The sequence below is a fragment of the Marmota flaviventris genome, chromosome 19 (assembly GCF_047511675.1).
Source record: "Marmota flaviventris isolate mMarFla1 chromosome 19, mMarFla1.hap1, whole genome shotgun sequence".
NCBI lineage: Eukaryota > Metazoa > Chordata > Mammalia > Rodentia > Sciuridae > Marmota > Marmota flaviventris.
This window is the reverse complement of record NC_092516.1, coordinates 6341070-6358479: the sequence shown is the minus strand read 5'-3', so window position 1 is coordinate 6358479 and position 17410 is coordinate 6341070. Positions and strand designations below refer to the sequence as shown.

At 43.4% G+C, this 17410-nt stretch overlaps 1 protein-coding gene across 2 annotated transcripts; it reads left to right on the top strand.

Annotated features, from left to right (window-relative positions):
* The first annotated feature begins 6288 nt into the window (after positions 1-6288).
* Positions 6289-13502, top strand: Znf263 (zinc finger protein 263). 2 transcript variants are annotated; one of them, XM_027940626.2, is made up of 6 exons: positions 6289-6888; positions 7876-8056; positions 8534-8607; positions 8883-9009; positions 10508-10624; positions 11490-13502. In XM_027940626.2, exons 1-6 carry the CDS (start codon positions 6502-6504, stop codon positions 12656-12658), a joined length of 2055 nt encoding a protein of 684 aa, XP_027796427.2. In that variant the 5' UTR covers positions 6289-6501; the 3' UTR covers positions 12659-13502. The 2 variants fall into 2 exon arrangements, with proteins under 2 accessions (XP_027796427.2, XP_027796430.2); XM_027940629.2 differs by lacking the exons at positions 7876-8056; positions 8534-8607.
* The last annotated feature ends 3908 nt before the right edge of the window (positions 13503-17410 follow it).

Below are 17410 nucleotides of genomic sequence, written 5' to 3'. Positions count from 1 at the left end.
CTATGCAGTGTTCTATGTTCATGGTTTCCAAGATCTATTTGATATCTTTCTTCGATTTTGTAAATATTAATTTTAAATATTTACTATACGCAAGGCATTTTAGGGTGAAGAGATGAATTATAGATGTTCTCTACCTTGTGAAAAATCCATTCATGTGAGTTGCTGATGTGTGTACATTGGAAGGGCAGGAGAGGATGCAGGTTGGAGTCTGATTGCAATCCAAATGAACCATGATGTTTAGTGTCAAAAGCAAGATATAAACAAAGCACCATGGGAACACAGACTAAAGTGATGCTGACTTGGGGTGCAAGAAGGAGTTAATGCAGTACTCATTGCCACACTTTAAGGCCATGTTGTGAAGACCTTTCCAGCTTGAGAAATTTATGCTTTATTATTATGATGGTGGGGAGCCCACTGAAAGCTAAGTGTGTGCATATGTGAAGATTTTAATTTTTTGATTTCTATTTCATTTTCCCCCTCAGATAGGGAACTCCTTGACTAAAGGGGAGAAGACATTGGGCTGGGGTTGTGGCTCAGTGGTAAATTGCTTGCCTAGCACGTGTGAGACACTGGGTTTGATTCTCAGCACCACATGTAAACAAACAAATGAATAAAGGTCCGTCAATAACTAATAAAAATTATAAAAAGGAGAGAAGACACATTTCCAAATTGCTTTCCATAGAATATAGAAATTCTTAGGTTGTCTTACCTGTGTAGGGATATTGGTGTCTATAAAGGTCTTAACAAAGGAAACTTTTTCCACAGCCAGGGTGCTTGTAAGTTTTCTCTCCTGAATGAATCTTCTGGTGCTCAATAAGTTACAGCTTCTTATCAACAGATTTTCTACCTTGAGGGCACTGGTGAGGTCTCTATTCTGAACTATTTTTCTTATGGGGAATTCTAAGCTTGAGAAGTTCTTCTAGTTGGAGTTCTGAGGCTTCTCTCCCTATAAAGGAGAGAAGCAATCTTTGTTAAGTCAGGGGATTTTCCTGATTCCCCAAATGTTTTAATAGTCTTTTGTGTAAAATGGGACTATGAAGAGCATTCCCCTCTAAAGCAACAGTGCACAGTCCCCAGTTTTTTCTGCGTTGAAGAATCTTAATTTTCTCTCTTGATCTCAAAACCTGAGAGAAGAAAACTGAATAGCATATGTCACGCTCTTCAAGAAGAAATAAAGTGAGGGGAAAAATAAAGATGTGCATTGTCTAACTAAAGGGAAAACAGAATCTCCTGAAGAGAATCCCAAATCTTTTCACTCTAAGAAATCCTAAGAGAGGAAAGGTAAACGTGGTCATTACGAGAGCAGTATAGAGCACTTGTCTAATGTGTGAGACCCTGGGTTCCATCACCAGCACTAAAGTAAAGTTATGAAACTATTTACCCTTATTACTTGAAGAGATTTTTTTAAAATTAGGTTCTGAACTGAGTTGGCTGATAAGCAACAAAACAGTCTTTATGTGCTTGTTTTAGTTGAAGTCTAGAAGTGGATTATCTTGATAAAAAAAAAAAAAACCTTACCTGTTTCTCTCAGTCCAAAGACCACTAGTAGAATTTCATCCAGTTAGCTCTCCTGTTGCAACCTATCACTTCCTTCAGGTTATCATTTGCATCTTCTTTTCATGTTTCTTCCTCTTCCTCCTCTTCTCAGAGAAAGTTTACTGTCTCTAATAAAATATGGGTTGGCAATAGTGACTTAAGATCAAAATAGAGGAAACTATTTAAATATTAACATTACCAAACAATATTAGCAAGATAATTTGGTTAATGTTAATCCAAAGGAAAATATAAATTCCAGAGTATTTTATCAAAATATAGGAAGTGAAGCAAGATGCCTTATATTTTCATGGAGAAGAAGAAATTTTGTTTTCATTAGTAACAAAATGCATTTCAAATGAAATAACTAGATTAATAACAAAATACATTTCAAATGCTAGATTTCAAAGTTGAGTGGGCTGGGGTTGTAGTTCATGGGTAGAGCACTTGCCTAGCTTATGTGAGTTCAATCCTCAGCACCACATAAAAAAAAATAAATGTATTGTGTCCATCTACAACTAAAAATATTTTAAATAAGAGTAATGTGGTATATGTAAGAGAAAACTTAAATCATAGATTAAAGGAAAGCTGAAGACATCTAAAAATGGAAAGAAACAAACTGGTGGAGAGTGGTAAGTAACAAAGGCTTGGAGTGACTGAAGACTGGAGAACCAGGGGATCTTAATATAAGAAGGAAGAGTGGTGTTTCAGAATGCTCATGACCCACAGAGCTGACTTCAAAGTCTTAACATTGAACAGATGTCACTCTGAAAACCAGGTACAGACAACTGACCCCCTGAGAGTCAGGGAATCTGTAAGACCTAGGCAAAGCCTGAAAGCATTCCTAGAGTCCAGTACCCCTGTGATCTAAAACCAGGAGTGGCAGGAGTTCTTTGTCTGAGATCCAAATTTTTCTCTGTAACAGGAGCCACTTACAGGTGAGGAAACAAAATATAAAAAGGTAGAATGTGTGATTATGAGAGCATACTTTTTACCAAAGCACTAAAGTAGCACTTTAAAAAAAATAAATATACCTCTTTAGCAGTCTTGGTCAATTTTTTTAAAAGGAAATAGTCTCCAAACATTCTTTTATTTATTTGTTTTTATGTGGTGCTGAGGATTACACCCAGTGCCTCACACATGCTACGCAAGTACTCCACCACTGAGCTACAACCCTAGCCCAGCATTTCTTTTTAAGTTTGTTCTTTTTAGATATACATGATAGTAGAGTATATTTTGACACATTATACATACATGGAGTACAACTTCCCATTCTTGTGGTTGTATGTGATGTTGAGTTACATTGGTTGTATATTCATATATGAACACAAGAAAGTTATGTCCAATTCATTCTACTGTCTTTCCCATCCCCATCCCTTCTCCCTTCCCTTCATTCTGCTTTGTCTAGCCCAATTAACTTCTATTTCCCACCACCTCAATTATGAGTTAGCATCTGCATATCAGAGAGAACATTCTGCTTTTGGTTTTTTGGGATTGGCTTATTTTACTTAGCATGATAGTCTCCAGTTCCATTCATTTATTGGCATATGCCATAATTTCATTCTTCTTTATAGCTAAGTAATATTCCATTGTGTATATATACCACATTTAATCCATTCTTAAAGGGCACCTAGGTTGGTTCCATAGTTTAGCTATTGTAAATTGAGCTGCTATAACATTTATTTGGCTGCATCACTATAGTATGCTGGTTTTAAGTCCTTTGGGTATATACCAAGAAGTGGGATAACTGGGTCAAATGGTGGTTCCGTTCCAGATTTTCTGAGGAATCTGCTTTCCGTAGTGGTTGCACCAATTTGCAGCCCCATTAGCAATGTATGAGATTACATTTCCCCCACATCCTCATCAACATTTATTGATAATTGCCATTCTGACTGGAATGAAATGAAACCACAGTGTAGTTTTAATTTGCAATTCTCTAATTGCTAGAAATGTTGAACATTTTTTCATATATTTGTTGACTGATTGTATTTTTTCTTCAGTGAAGTACCTGTTCAGTTCTTTTGCCCATTTATTGATTAGATTATTTGGTTTTGGGTGTTAGGTTTTTGAGTTCTTTATATATCCTGGGGATTAATACTTTATAAGAAGTGCAGATGACAAAGATTTTCTCTCATTCTGTAGGTTCTGTCTTCATACTTTTGATTATTTCCTTTGCTGTGAAGAAGATTTTTAGTTCAATAGGATCCCATTTATTGATTTTTTTTTTTTTTTGCACCAGGGATTGATCTTATGGGCACTCAATTACTGAGCAACATCCCAAGCCCTTTTTAAAAAATTATTTATTTATTTGTTCTAATTTGTTATACATGACAGCAGAATGCATTTCAACTCATAGTACACAAATGGAGCACAACTTTTCATTTTTCTGGTTGTACAAAAGTAGAGTCACACCATTCGTATCTTCATACAGGTACCATCTCATCATACCCACTTCCCTTCCTCTCCTTCCCCTTTGCCCTATCCAAAGTTTCTCCATTCCTCTCATGCTCCCCTCACCCCCATTATGGATCATCATCCATTTATCAGAGAAAACATTTGGCTTTTGGATTTTGGGGATTGGCTTACTTCACTTACCACAATATTCTCCAACTCCATCCATTTACCTGCAAAACCCACCCTTTTTTGTATTTTATTTATAGACAGGGTCTCACTGAGTTGCTTAGGGCCTTGCTAAATTGCTGAGGCTGGCACTGAACTCGAAATCCTCCTCCCTCAGCCTCCCAAGCTGCTGGGATTACAGGAATGAGCCACTGCACCCTGCTCCACTTATTGATTCTTGATATTACTTCTTGCACTTTAAGGGATCTTGTTGAGGAATTTGGTTCCTAAGCTGACATGAAGGAAAGTTGGGCCTATACTTTCTGGTAGTAGGTGCAGGGTCTCTGGTCTAATGTCTAGGTCCTTGATCCATAAATTTACACTTCTTAATACTTTAGTGGATTTGAGAACTGGATAGTAACAGACACACTTCCTGGAAAACAGACATACACATGCTATTTTGCAAAGAATATCAAAAGGTTTCCAAAATCACCAAACCCATCCTCTAGAACTGTGCTAATGTGGTAGCCACTTGGTAAAACTTAGCAACTCCATTTTAAGTATCCAGTAGTCACCATCCCAAAACATTCTATTGGAACAGTAGATTCTAAGATTTTCCTGATCTCAGGTTAAAGACCCCCCACCCAGATGAACCCTTTTAAATAGATCTGCTTGCTCATAATCCTATTCCCAAACACTAGCTACTCTATCTTTGGCATATAGGTAGGCCATTTGAAAGAAATGGAGGAGGAATATTAATGGTAATAACCCTAAAAGTTCATCCACCTGTAAGTACCCATTAATAGCCTAAAATCAAAGGGAACTTAGGTAGAAATCATTCTTACTATCAAGGTATGTGTAATTCTGCCAACATTTCTACACCAAATATTCTGCAATAGTTATTTAAGTGACTTTATTAAGTTTAATTAACTTTTTGGTTCTGGAATTGAACCTAAGGCCTTCAGTATAAAGTGGCCTTTTTGTGAGATTTGATGAGCCTTCAGGAATTTATTCTGTTTTACTAGTGCCTAATAATATACTGAATTCATACTCAGACTATGAGCCAGGCAATGTTCTATGCATTCTGCTTACCTTAGCTAGTTTAATCCATTTATGAGTTGGGCATAACATTACACCCTCAAAACAGAAAAGAGAACTGGCTTGGTGAGATTAAATAAATTGCTTGAGACCACGTAGTAAATGCCAGAGAGTAGTGGTTTCGAGATTGGAATTTATAGTCATCTTAAATAGAAACTGTCTAAAAACATCGAAATGGCCTAAGGGACTCAGGTCACAAGTCTCAACAAGGTTTTCCTGAAATGGACTTGTACGTGCTCGTGTGCTATGTGGCCTCTGGGTAGGCATTTATCATGACAGTTTGTGGAACTATAGTCACCTGAAACGAAACAAAGCAAAATTCTCAGTACTCTTCCACACAAACCCTATGCTCCGCAGCCCCCAGCACCTTTTACTCAGGGCAGCCCGAGCAGGCTAGCGGGGGTGACCCTGGGCAAAAGGCTAAAAAAGCCGGGTGTGCGGTGAGCAGCTTGGAGCGCGGGCCGGACGCCCAGCGTTCCTCTAGGCCGCCCCGCAGCACAGTCAGACTCTGAATGTATCCACTACCTACGGCAGCGCGCCCCCAGTCCGCGCAGGCGCAGTAGTGGTGCTGCGCCACGGACTGCATCTCCCGGTAGGCTCCGCGCTGGCTGCTGCGCGCCCAAAAGGGTGGTGACCCCCGGCGGCCGAGAGCAGCCCAGGAAGCTGGGGACTCGTTGGGAAAAGATATCCCGGGGCGCTTGTTAACGACTCAGATTCCTGGGTCCCGCCCTGACCTAGCTTGTTTCTAGATCAAGCGTGGCTCGAGGATTTACATTTCGACAAACTTTGCTGGGGAAACCTGACCCAAGTCACTCGCCGGCCACACCCACCTCCGGCTTCCCCGCTTCCAACTCGCAGCCCCGCCCACTCCGGGCCCAACTACGGAGATCTCCCGGACTCGTCAGGTGGCCCAGCTTCCCGTCCCCAATTGGCCCCTAACTCATCCCGCCTCCGCGGGCGAATCTTTATTTTCTATTGGTCAGTGCTAAGTCTGTGCGAGACTTGACCCAATGGACACTAGAGTATGCAAAACATGACCCGTGCTTCGGCTCGAGGAGGGGCCGTTGGATTGTGACGTATAACTCGCGCGCTGAAACTTCCGGCGTGGGAGCAGAGGACTCAGTCTGCGTGGGTGTGTGAGGGGAGAAAAGCGGTGGAGCTCCGGACCCGCTGAGGTCAAGCTGGGGGCCTCCGCCAGGATTCGGAGACCCCAGCCCCTTGGCTTCTGCCCACGCCATTTATCCTTGCACCCGGCGCCGTCCAAGGCAGGCATAGCTGGTTTCGGGGCCAAGACGTTCTGGGGGAACCGCGATGGCGTCGGTCCCGGGCTCTCAGGAACGCGAAGGGCTGCTGATAGTGAAATTGGAGGAAGACTGCGCCTGGAGCCAGGAGCTACCCCCGCCTGACCCAGGGCCCAGCCAAGAGGCCTCCCATCTCCGCTTCCGACGATTCCGCTTCCAAGAGGCCGCTGGTCCTCGGGAAGCGCTCAGCCGGCTCCAGGAGCTTTGCCATGGCTGGCTGCGGCCAGAGATGCGCACCAAGGAGCAGATCCTGGAGCTACTGGTGCTGGAACAGTTCCTGACTATCCTGCCCCAAGAGATCCAGAGCAGGGTGCAGGAGCTGCATCCGGAGAGCGGCGAAGAGGCAGTGACCCTTGTGGAGGATATGCAGAGAGAGCTCGGGAGACTGAGGCAACAGGTGAGAGAAAGGGCTGTTTTATCCCCGGTTTGGCCCCGAGGACTGGGACATCTCGTTTGCCTAGTTCCCCAAATTTACTTGGTTGCTCTGGGTAGACCTTACATGGGAAAGAGGGGTTTTTGTGGTTTAGTCCGGAACATTCATTCTTAAGAATTCCCCCCTATGAACATGGTGAGCAGTGAAAAGTACCCTTTTACCACACGAAGGCAGTGCCTTGGCAGTAGTTTGTTAGAGTGCCATCGTTCAAATCCTCACTCTGCTGTTTACTAGCTTTGCGAATTTAGCAAGTTATTTGATCTCTTTGGGCCTCAGTTTGCCCCCTGATAAAATACTTTTGGGGGCCATTTTGAGGGTAACAGGAGGAGTGGCATGTAAAGTTTTGATGACGCTGATGGCTACCAGCGTATTATTTATTATTATTACTTATTTTTTAGTTGTTGATGGACACAGTATCTCTATTTATTTTTATGTGGTGCTGAGGATCAAACCCAGTGCCTCACCCGTGAGGAGGGTGCTCTACCACTGAACTACAGTCCCAGCTTATTAATGTCTAGTACCCATTAGTTCTTGTTCTATTAGGGTGGACAGAGTGTTGTCCTGCAGAGCTGGATGTCTGTTAATTGAAAAACAATTTGGCCTTGAGGCTCTGAGGTCACTGCCACTACCCCCATCAAAGTTTAGCTTATCCAGTAGTGAGAAATAGGGCAAGTAGAAAAGGTGAAGGAGAACAGAAGGAGCCACGTGAATAAAGAATGTGGGGAAGATGTACAGTGGGAACGGACACTGTCCTTCCCTCCTTTAGTCTTCCCTTCCCAATTTCACTGATGTACAAGGGATGCACATGCCTTTAGTGTAAACTGCCTTCTTTTGCCAAGTCCAAAGGGAATCTTCTGTAATTCTCTGTTGAAGACCTGCACTTAGAATCCTGTAGTGATGTCCCTTTCTGTCACCCTGTTGTGATGATGAGTGATGTGGGTTGGTTCCCAGGTCACAAACCAAGGGCGGGGAACAGAAGTACTTTTGGAGGAGCCTTTGCCTCTGGAAACAGCAGGAGAGTCACCGAGCTTCAAGCTGGAGCCAATGGAGACTGAGCGAACCCCTGGCCCAAGGCTGCAGGAGCTGCTAGGCCCCAGCCCTAAAAGGGACCCCCAGGCTGTAAAGGACAGGGGTGAGGAACAGTTATCTGGGTAGGTGGGAGGGAGGAGGGGCTTTGGGATTGCCCCATACTAGCAGAATGTAGCACAGGTGCCAAGGAAAAGGAATTTCTGAAGTGGAGGTTCTCGGATGTGTCTTGAAAGACCTAGAAGTGGGGTGTGGGTTCTGCTGGGTGTGGGAGAAAGAAGGGGAATCTCTTTGAACCCTTTTGTATGCAGGACAGGCAGTATAGAGCTAGATGAATGGTGTGGGAGGTTTGGAGTGCTGCTGACAGTGTGGAAGACTGCTAGCATTCCTTTACTCTGGCCCCATCATTCTGGATATCACTTTATTATGCCTGTTGCCACCTTTGGTTTAGTGTCAATCCTAAAAGCAAAGTCTGGGTGTTCTGGAACACAAACTGTTTTGTAATAATGTGTGGGTTGACAAGATTTCTGGGTTGCCCCACATTTTGGAATGCCATTCTCATTGTGATTTCTATCACCTTCAGCATTATCTACTCCCTGGCTTTCTCTCTTTCCTCCTGAAGGGAACATGGAAGACAAGGAGATGACTGGGCCCCAGGTGATGTGGCAGTTCCCCTTGTTTCCCCCATCAGCACCCTCCTTCCTTCCCTGGAGTGTTCCTTTTGGGATAAGAAGGGGTCCTTTGGCCACTTGGAGGATCTTTCTCCCTAACCAAATGTGAAGCCTTCTTCGTCTCTACCCATCATGTATAGTTCTTTGACCTTTCTTCCTTGTGTGTCCTTGGCACCCCTGAATTTTGCCCCTTTAGTTCATGACTACACTCAAATTGTTCTTGGTGCATTTGGGGCTAAAAGAGATCTTGTGCTGTTTCAGTTGCCTGAAAGCATAGAGGATGTGGCCATGTACATCTCCCAGGAGGAGTGGGGTCACCAGGATCCTAATAAGAAAGTCCTCTCCAGGGACACGGTGCAGGAGAGTTATGAGAATGTGGACTCTTTGGGTAAGGACTTTCTTTCTTAGGGATGACAACTGTGGCATTTCTAACCGGGGTCTTGCCCCACGAACACGTACTCCAATTTTGCCAAGAAGCATTCTTAGGAGATCTCCCTTTTTCTAAAGTTCCCCACATTAGGATTAGTTAGATATCTACCAAGTAGACAATTGGCACTCTAATGGACAGCCCTGGACCTAAGCTCTACTGCTGAACTCTACTAAGGCAGAAAGTTTGAATATAATGTACTTCCAAGGGCAGCACAAATCAAATCCAATGACAGTGCCCACATCACACATATTCAGTCCCCCAGGATGCTAAGGAGGCTCAACGTTCTTAATTCTTTGTAAATTTGAGATGCTTATTCTTCAGAGCTTGCTTGTTTCCTGTCCTCCATTAGTATTTCTAGGCTCCAAAGACAAAGCACTGGCATCAACATTGCAGCTTATTAGCCCTTATAGTCTATAGAAATGCAGGGAAGTGGAGGGCCATGTGGAAATTTGGGGAAAAAAGCAGGTTAAATAATGCATAAATTATAATGCATCTATGTGTTGAACTATTGTGCAGAGATTAAAAATGATGCATATGAAATGACAAACTGATAGTTGGATTAGAAAGAGGATATACAGAAAATTATTATACAGTTTCCTCAACTTTCCTTTGAAGATGAAAATTTTTATAATAAAGCTGGAGGAGGTCTTAAACACAATTGTATAATTAGCTATATCGCAGCACACGCCAGTAGAAATCACTGCAGTTTATTTTCATCTATCAGGTTTGTATAAAAGAATCATAGTTTTTTGGACTCAGATACATTATTTCTGCAAAGGGCTTGTTACTGGCTTTTGTTTCTTTTCATTGGGACCAACTCCAGGTTTTTCATCACTTTTCCACTGCTCTGTTGCCCAAAATTGAACAAAGCTCCTTTAGTGAGTGCTAACTAGGAAGAGAAAAATCAGATAATTTGTTGGAATTGAAATTGTTTGGGTCCATGTTTGCTGGAGTTGGAGTGAGGTTTTTGGTTTTATTTTTTAGCATAGCACAGAAATAGCACATTTGGGTTTTAATCTCATCATCCTTTCAGAGCTGTGGGTCTTTTTCTCATTGTCATATTTTCTCCTTGGAGTTTTCAAGTCAAATCATATTTATATGTAAGAGTCAAGGTTCTTTTGATACGGTAAAGTGATTTTTCAATGAGCTAACCATCCTGAACATGTTAATTTTATTGTTGTTTTAATTTCAGAAGTGTACATTCTCATGGGGAAAAAAAAAATCCCAAGTGTGTTGAAAGTCTTAAAACCAACCAAACAAAAAAATAGTCTCCTCTAATTTCTTTCTGTAGAGGTAACCACTGGGAATAGTTTAGTGTGTGTATTCCAAGTAATTGATGTCAGACTTGTTGAACATTCATCTCCCCACTAAGAGCAGGGAATAAGGTTATCTTTTTTCCCTTGCTTGGTAGAGGAGAGTGGTGACATAGCAATCTATTTCTTTTCATTGTAAACAGAATCTCACATTCCCAGTCAGGAAGCCCTCAAAACCCAGGTGGAACAAGGAGGAAAACCATGGGATCCCAGTGTCCAGAGTTGCAAGGAGGGTGTGAGCCCCAGAAGTGCAGCTCCAGGTAAGAAATGAAGGTGAACATCTACCCAGCAAGGCATCTTGAGGTTGAACACAAGATAGATGAAAGTTGGGTACAGGGCCTACGACTACTGCTGGCATGGAGATACATTGTTTCCTGTGTCTCCACTGCTCACTTTCCATGCCTGTGAGGCAAATGAGGAAGCACTCACTCTTAGGCTCACTTGGCCCATCCTAGCCTCACTCCAAATCAACCACTCCTGGAAGGCAGAAGCAAGAGGCCCCGCTGGAGGTGAGGTGGAGACCTTAAGAAGGGAATTCCAAGACTGTTCTGAGCTCTGATTCATTGAGCATCTGCCCTATCCTTTATTCAGATGCTTTTCTAGAGTGCTATACTTATAGGGAGAGTGCTGCAGTCTGGCTGGGCACAATTCAGGAGCCACTTGTCAAAAGAAACAAACTTTATTTTTAGAACCACACACCACACCACACAGCTCCTCAGGAAAAACCCTCAGAGCCCAACTGCCACCACCGGCTTCTCCCAAGCCTCTCAACCTCCCCCACTCCTCCTGCTCTTGAGGTCTATTGGCTGGGTCCCTGGGTGGAGCCAAAAAAAGTCCCCCAATGAGCAGCTCTGTAGTCTGAAAGGGCGGGGAAACAGCCCAATGAGCATCACCAGAGAGGAGCCAATCAGCTAGAAGTTGCTGGGCCGCTGTGAGCCAATCATCAGCTGGCAGCTGGAATTTTGCTGGGGCCTCTTTGGCTGTGGCTCTCAACAGGAGAGGATGGGAAATGGAGGTAGAACTAGCCCTTTAGGGCCTCTGACCTGAAAGATAGTTAGAGACGTGGGGTTTTCTTTCCTCCAGTGTCAAAATAATATAGAGGTTTGGCTTTAATTTCTCTACCAGGGGAAGAGAAATTCGAGAACCCAGAAGGAAGTTCTCCATCTGTTTCCCTTGAGAACACCCATCCTCAGGTGCTGTTCCCTGGCCAGGCCAGAGGGGAAGTACCCTGGAGTCCAGAGCTGGGAAGACCTCATGACAGGGCAGAAGGGCATTGGGAACCTCCCCCAGAGGACAGAACAGAGCAGTCCTTAGCTGGAGCCACAGGTTGCAGAGAACTGGTGCGACCAAAGGAACTGCAGCCAAAGAAACTCCATCTATGTCCCTTGTGTGGCAAAAATTTCTCTAACAACTCAAACCTAATTAGGCACCAGAGAATACATGCAGCAGAAAAACTGTGTATGGGTGTGGAGTGTGGCGAAGTTTTTGGTGGGCATCCACACTTTATGTCACTACATAGAGCACACCTAGGAGAGGAGGCCCATAAGTGCCTGGAATGTGGAAAATGCTTCAGTCAAAATACCCACCTGACCCGCCACCAGCGTACCCATACAGGTGAGAAACCTTATCAGTGCAGCGTCTGTGGAAAAAGCTTCTCTTGCAACTCTAACCTTCACAGGCACCAGAGGACACACACTGGGGAGAAGCCCTACAAGTGTCCAGAGTGTGGGGAGATCTTTGCTCATAGCTCCAACCTCCTTCGGCACCAGAGGATCCACACCGGAGAGAGACCCTATAAGTGTGCTGAGTGTGGGAAAAGTTTTTCTCGGAGTTCACACCTTGTTATTCATGAAAGAACCCATGAGAAAGAGAGACTTGACCCCTTTTCTGAGTGTGGGGAGGCCATGAGTGACAGTGCCACCTTTCTTACAAACCATGGAGCCCACAGAGCTGAAAAGAAACTCTTTGAATGTTTGACTTGTGGGAAAAGCTTCCGGCAGGGAATGCACCTCACCAGACATCAGAGAACACACACAGGAGAGAAACCATATAAATGTACCCTTTGTGGGGAAAACTTTTCTCATAGATCCAACTTAATCAGGCACCAGAGAATTCACACAGGTGAAAAACCCTATACCTGTCATGAGTGTGGAGACAGTTTCTCTCACAGCTCTAATCGGATTCGTCACTTGAGAACCCATACAGGTGAAAGACCCTATAAATGTTCCGAATGTGGAGAAAGCTTCTCTCGGAGTTCACGCCTTATGAGTCATCAGAGAACTCACACCGGTTAAGGACAGTGGGACTTCTCTTAGCCCCGGAATCAGTGGCATATTCAGAGGTCTTTCCAAGAGTCCAGCTGGCTAAATGACCTGTCTTCCAGGTAGTTAATATAAAGAGAATATGAGGCTCATTTAGAGGGAGGTGCAGAGGCAGCAGAATATTAGCTTAACACTAAAAAGGAGTTCAGTCTGCAGTAGTAAGGATATAAGTCTTTGAAGTGACCTGCTCTGGGTCACTTTTTGTCTGAAGGTGCACCCACCTTCTTGGTGCATTTAACCAAGGTGTGGTTTGGGTGCCTTACTGTGTCCATTTTTAACCCCAAAACTTTGGGAGTCTGTGATCTTTTTCTACTCCTCCCTTTGGAGTCAGTAGGAGTGTTTGGGCTCTTGGGAATGTTTGAGAGCACAGAAGAGTGGCCAAGTCTCCTAGGAAACCAGCTGGAGGTCAAACAAACCTGGTTGTAGGTTGTAGCTCTCTTGAAGGCTCTGGCTAGAAAGCTGTGGGCAGTCTTGGTCAACCACCACAGTGGTGGAAGGAGTGTCCATCTTCAGACCATATAAGCAAGTATGACTGGAGACAAAAAGGAACCAGAGGTTTGAGAGAAATTCTGAGGTGGAACTTGCAGGTAAGCCCAAAAATTGGCAGATGAAATGGGTGAGTGATTACTCCACCCTTTGCAGAGATTGAAACCTTCCCTCACCTTTGTCAAAAAAAGAAAAAAAAAAAAAAAAAAGAGCTCCAGAGTCTTGTTCCTGGACGGAGGGTTCCATCAAAGTGGATCCTACAGAAGTTAGGGATTATGTTTTCCCTGTTGAAAATGTTTGAATGGTAATAAATATCTTTGGGAAACATGAATGTGTGTGAATCTTGATTAAGGGCCTTTGTCTTAACCTCAGTGTTGATCTGTATCCAGCCTCTTCTCAGAGGCCCAGCTTTCTTCTTTTGGACTTCCTGGGTTGGTCAGAAAGGTTTTGACAAAGGTGGCAGCATATAGGCTTCTGGAAGGTGTGGGCTTGATGGGTTCTGGGCTGGATTCCACCGACTAACAAGGTCAAGCTGAATGGCTGCTTGGTCTCCCAAAGTTGTTCTTTCTTTTTGTTGCTCAGCACTGAAAATATTTTCCATTCTTTGTTAAGAAAGTTTATATTCTTGGGCTGAGGCTGTAGCACATGTGAGGCACTGGGTTCGATCCTCAGCACCACATAAAAATAAATGAAGATAACTGTCTACAACTAAAATATTTTTTTAAAAATTATATTCTTATAAAGCAGCTTGAGGCAGGTTAGGCTTTTTCAAAAGACAGGATAGATGGGATATTTGGCTCTTGTAGCTGGTTCCTAGGAAGGAAGCTAAGATGCTCCTGATGTCACTGAGTCGTTGATCATTAAAGGTGGGAAAATACAGGGGAGGGGAACATTATTAGGGGAAATCATGTATTAGAATGAGAATAGGAATTCTAGGAGTGTGCATCTATAGGAAAGAGTACCAGCAGTTACTCTGGGAGTTATCAGAAGGACTTATATGGCCCTGAAGGAAGGTATGGAACTAGCTGTTCACTGGGAGAAAAAAACAACAACAACAACAAAAAAAAAAAAACAAACGATGGAGCAATCTGTTAGCAATTAACTATCAAATAAATATCACTCTTAAGTGATGGGAATAACTGTGTCCCTTCTCACTTTATCAGTCTTGTCTCAGCCCAGCCTCAGTGTGAGTTTTCCCTCTCTTGCTTCCCTGTTCTCTCTCCTCCTCCCTCCCTCCCTCTTTCTCTCTTTTTTTCTTTGTACCAGGGATTGAACCCAGGGGTGCTTAGCCACTGAGCCATATCCCCAGCCCTATTTTTGTATTTTATTTATAGACAGGGTCTCACTGAGTTGATTAGGGCCTTGCTGAATTGCTGAGGCTGGTTTTGAATTCATGATCCTTCTGCCTCAGCCTCCTGAGCTGCTGGGATTACAGGCATGTGCCACCACACCTGGCTTTTCCTTGGTTTTCGGAGCCAATTTTAAAATGTGTTTCTTACTAATCTCCCTTTTTTTTTTTTTTTAATGTATCTTGTTAACGGGAAGAGAGCAGTGGTAGTGTTGTGATTGAGGGACATTGGACTGGGTGAGGATTAGAGAAGTTAATGTGGGATCTACAGCAGATGGAGTCCAGTGGAGCAGGGAAGGACTGATATGGCTTCTGATGACATGAATTGGGTGCAGTGGTGTGAAGCCTGTGTTAAGGCTAAGCAAGCTGTTTAAGATGGCAGCTTACATGGATTGTACAATTCATTCCTGTCCTCATATTTATGTATATATACACACACACACATACACACACGATATCCATGTATATAATATAGAATCACCCATGCAGATCTTATGATTTTGTTCAACTAATATGGCTTTACTTAGAGTCTGAAGCTAGAATAATGAGGGCTTCTTTTCCTCCCCTAGGTGTTCACCCCAAGATTAAAAAGCTTTCTGTTGGGACTCTTCACCCAATCTCCAATTTAGCTCCCCTTCTAGCAAACTGTACATGCAACTCAGCTTTGTTTTAATGAGATGATGTCACACAAAATATTATATATGAAACAGCACAGTGCCTGGCATGCAGAATATATAAATATTCGGTTCATAAAAGATTTCAGACAGATCTTCCAGTTAAAGTTCTTAGTTTGTCACTGAGGCACCTTGAATGCTCCAAAAGATTGTCCAGAAATCACAAGCATCCAAATCTGCTTCAAGGTATTTTTCCATGCAGGAAGGGTGGGGAAAGAAAATTACTAAGAAGTGACTCTGCAGCAGAGGGGCATGTTCTAGACATGATGAGGAACTCTGAGCCCTCTATGCACACTTCCCTCCAGGCAGGAAGGCCCCTTCCTAGAACGGGGTGTCAATTCTTTCCCCAATATGAAGCTACCTGGCAGGAGTGTAGCTGAAGTTCAGGAATACTGCCTGGGTTTCCCAGAGCAGTTCCGGATCCAGAGACTTAAGTCCTTTCCCAGGCATGGGCAAAACAAACTCCAGCAGCCTGTGGCTCCAGCCTCTTGAGGGGATTGCCCTCCATACTGATCAGCAAGGACCACTGCAAATGACCAGGCCTACAAGCCTTGCTTTACTGGTGATCCTGAATGTGACAACATTCCTATCCCAAGCTGGCCGTCATGGTCCAAGGAGGCAGCAAGGACTTGTCTTTTTGCAGTATTGGGGATTGAACCCTGGGGTTGCTCTACCACTGAGCTACATCCCCAGTCCTTTTTATTTTTGAGACAGGGTCTCAAACTTGCAATTCTCCTGCCTTAGTCTCCCAAGTGGCTGGGATTTCAGGTGTGGCCCCACTGTGCCTAGCTGTAGCTGCAAGTTCCAGCCTGGTACAGGGTAGGGGAAGGATGGAAAAGTGGCAGGGAGGCTGGGGGTAATGAGGGCCACATCAGGGCAGGGACAGTGAGGAGGTAGAGCCATTAGGATGTACCATGAGCCAGAAAAAGGTGTAAATCTGGGATGTCCCTCAAAGTCAGACAGTCTGCCCTTGAACCATCTTTGCTGCTCTCTGACAGATGCCTCTAAGACAACCACCCAGGGACCTTGCAGTTTCTTCAGGGAAATTCACATGCACACCCAAGAACCTGTGTTGCATGCTCCTCAAGCCTTAAGGCCCAGCTCAGAGTAACGTGATGCTTCAGATAACTTCTACTGCTCCTCAAGGGAGCTCAAAGTCATGTCTGTACTCAATATGTCCAGTGGAGGTTTATTCCTATTCATTTTCTTTTTTATTCAAATGTGGTTGTCTAACATAGCTCATCTAGCTCATGGAACAGTGACTTGAGGTGATGTCACACAAAATATTATATATGAAACAGCACAGTGCCTGGCATGCAGAAGATATTCATATTCGGTTCATAAAAGATTTCAGACAGATCTTACAGTTAAAGTTCTTAGTTTGTCACTGAGGCACCTTGAATGCTCCAAAAGATTGTCAGAAATCACAAGCATCCAAATCTGCTTCAAGATAATTTTACACTATAGTTACCTGGTATTGACCAATGGAACAGAATTTGTGATTACTCTCAAAAAATGAGTATGAGTCTTGGTCATTCAATTTTGGGAATTTATTGCCATTGAAAAAGAATAAAGATATTTACACAAAATACCCCAATTAGAAGAACTAGAGAGCTAAGCAATATCCTCAAGTGCCATTCTCAACTTCTTCCAAAAACCTATGGTTTGAAAAGTCCTCCTCAAAGGAGGGAAAACAAATTGGGGACAAATTTTAAAATCAAATCAACCTTCCAAATGTCATAGGTCTCCCAACTTCCAGTAGGCTTAAAAGAACCATAAAAGCAAGCCTAAATTGAGTGAAAAGGAGTACACAGTGGCATGTTTAATTTTTCTGTAAGTTCTGGGTAATAGACATTTAAAAATACTGAATTTACACGGTAAGAATATATCAGCAGTAACTACTTTTTTTTTTTTTTAACCCAGTGGTACTCTACCAGTGAACCACACCACCACCACACTTTTAAAAATAATTTTGTTGTTGTATATGGATACAGTATCTTTATTTTTGTGTGCTGCTGAGGATCGAACTCAGTGCCTCACATGTGCTAGGCAAGTGCTCTACCACTGAGTCTGACATCCCCACCATTTTAAAATCTATTTTGAGATGGTCTCAGTTGCCATGGCTGGCTTCAAACTCTCCATCCCCCTGCCTCAGCCTCCCATGTGCCACCCTGCCTGCTTAAAATAACTAATTAAAATAAAGGACTCCACTCAGAG

What these genes read in the sequence shown, in the direction of transcription:
- Znf263 (XM_027940626.2), top strand. Translation starts at nt 6,502, where the DNA reads ATGGCGTCGGTCCCGGGCTCTCAGGAACGCGAAGGGCTGCTGATAGTG. An exon ending in CCAGGCTGTAAAGGACAGGG is followed by an intron (nt 8,057 to 8,533) that starts GTGAGGAACAGT and finishes TATCACCTTCAG; the next exon opens with CATTATCTACTCCCTGGCTT. An exon ending in TGAGAATGTGGACTCTTTGG is followed by an intron (nt 9,010 to 10,507) that starts GTAAGGACTTTC and finishes CATTGTAAACAG; the next exon opens with AATCTCACATTCCCAGTCAG.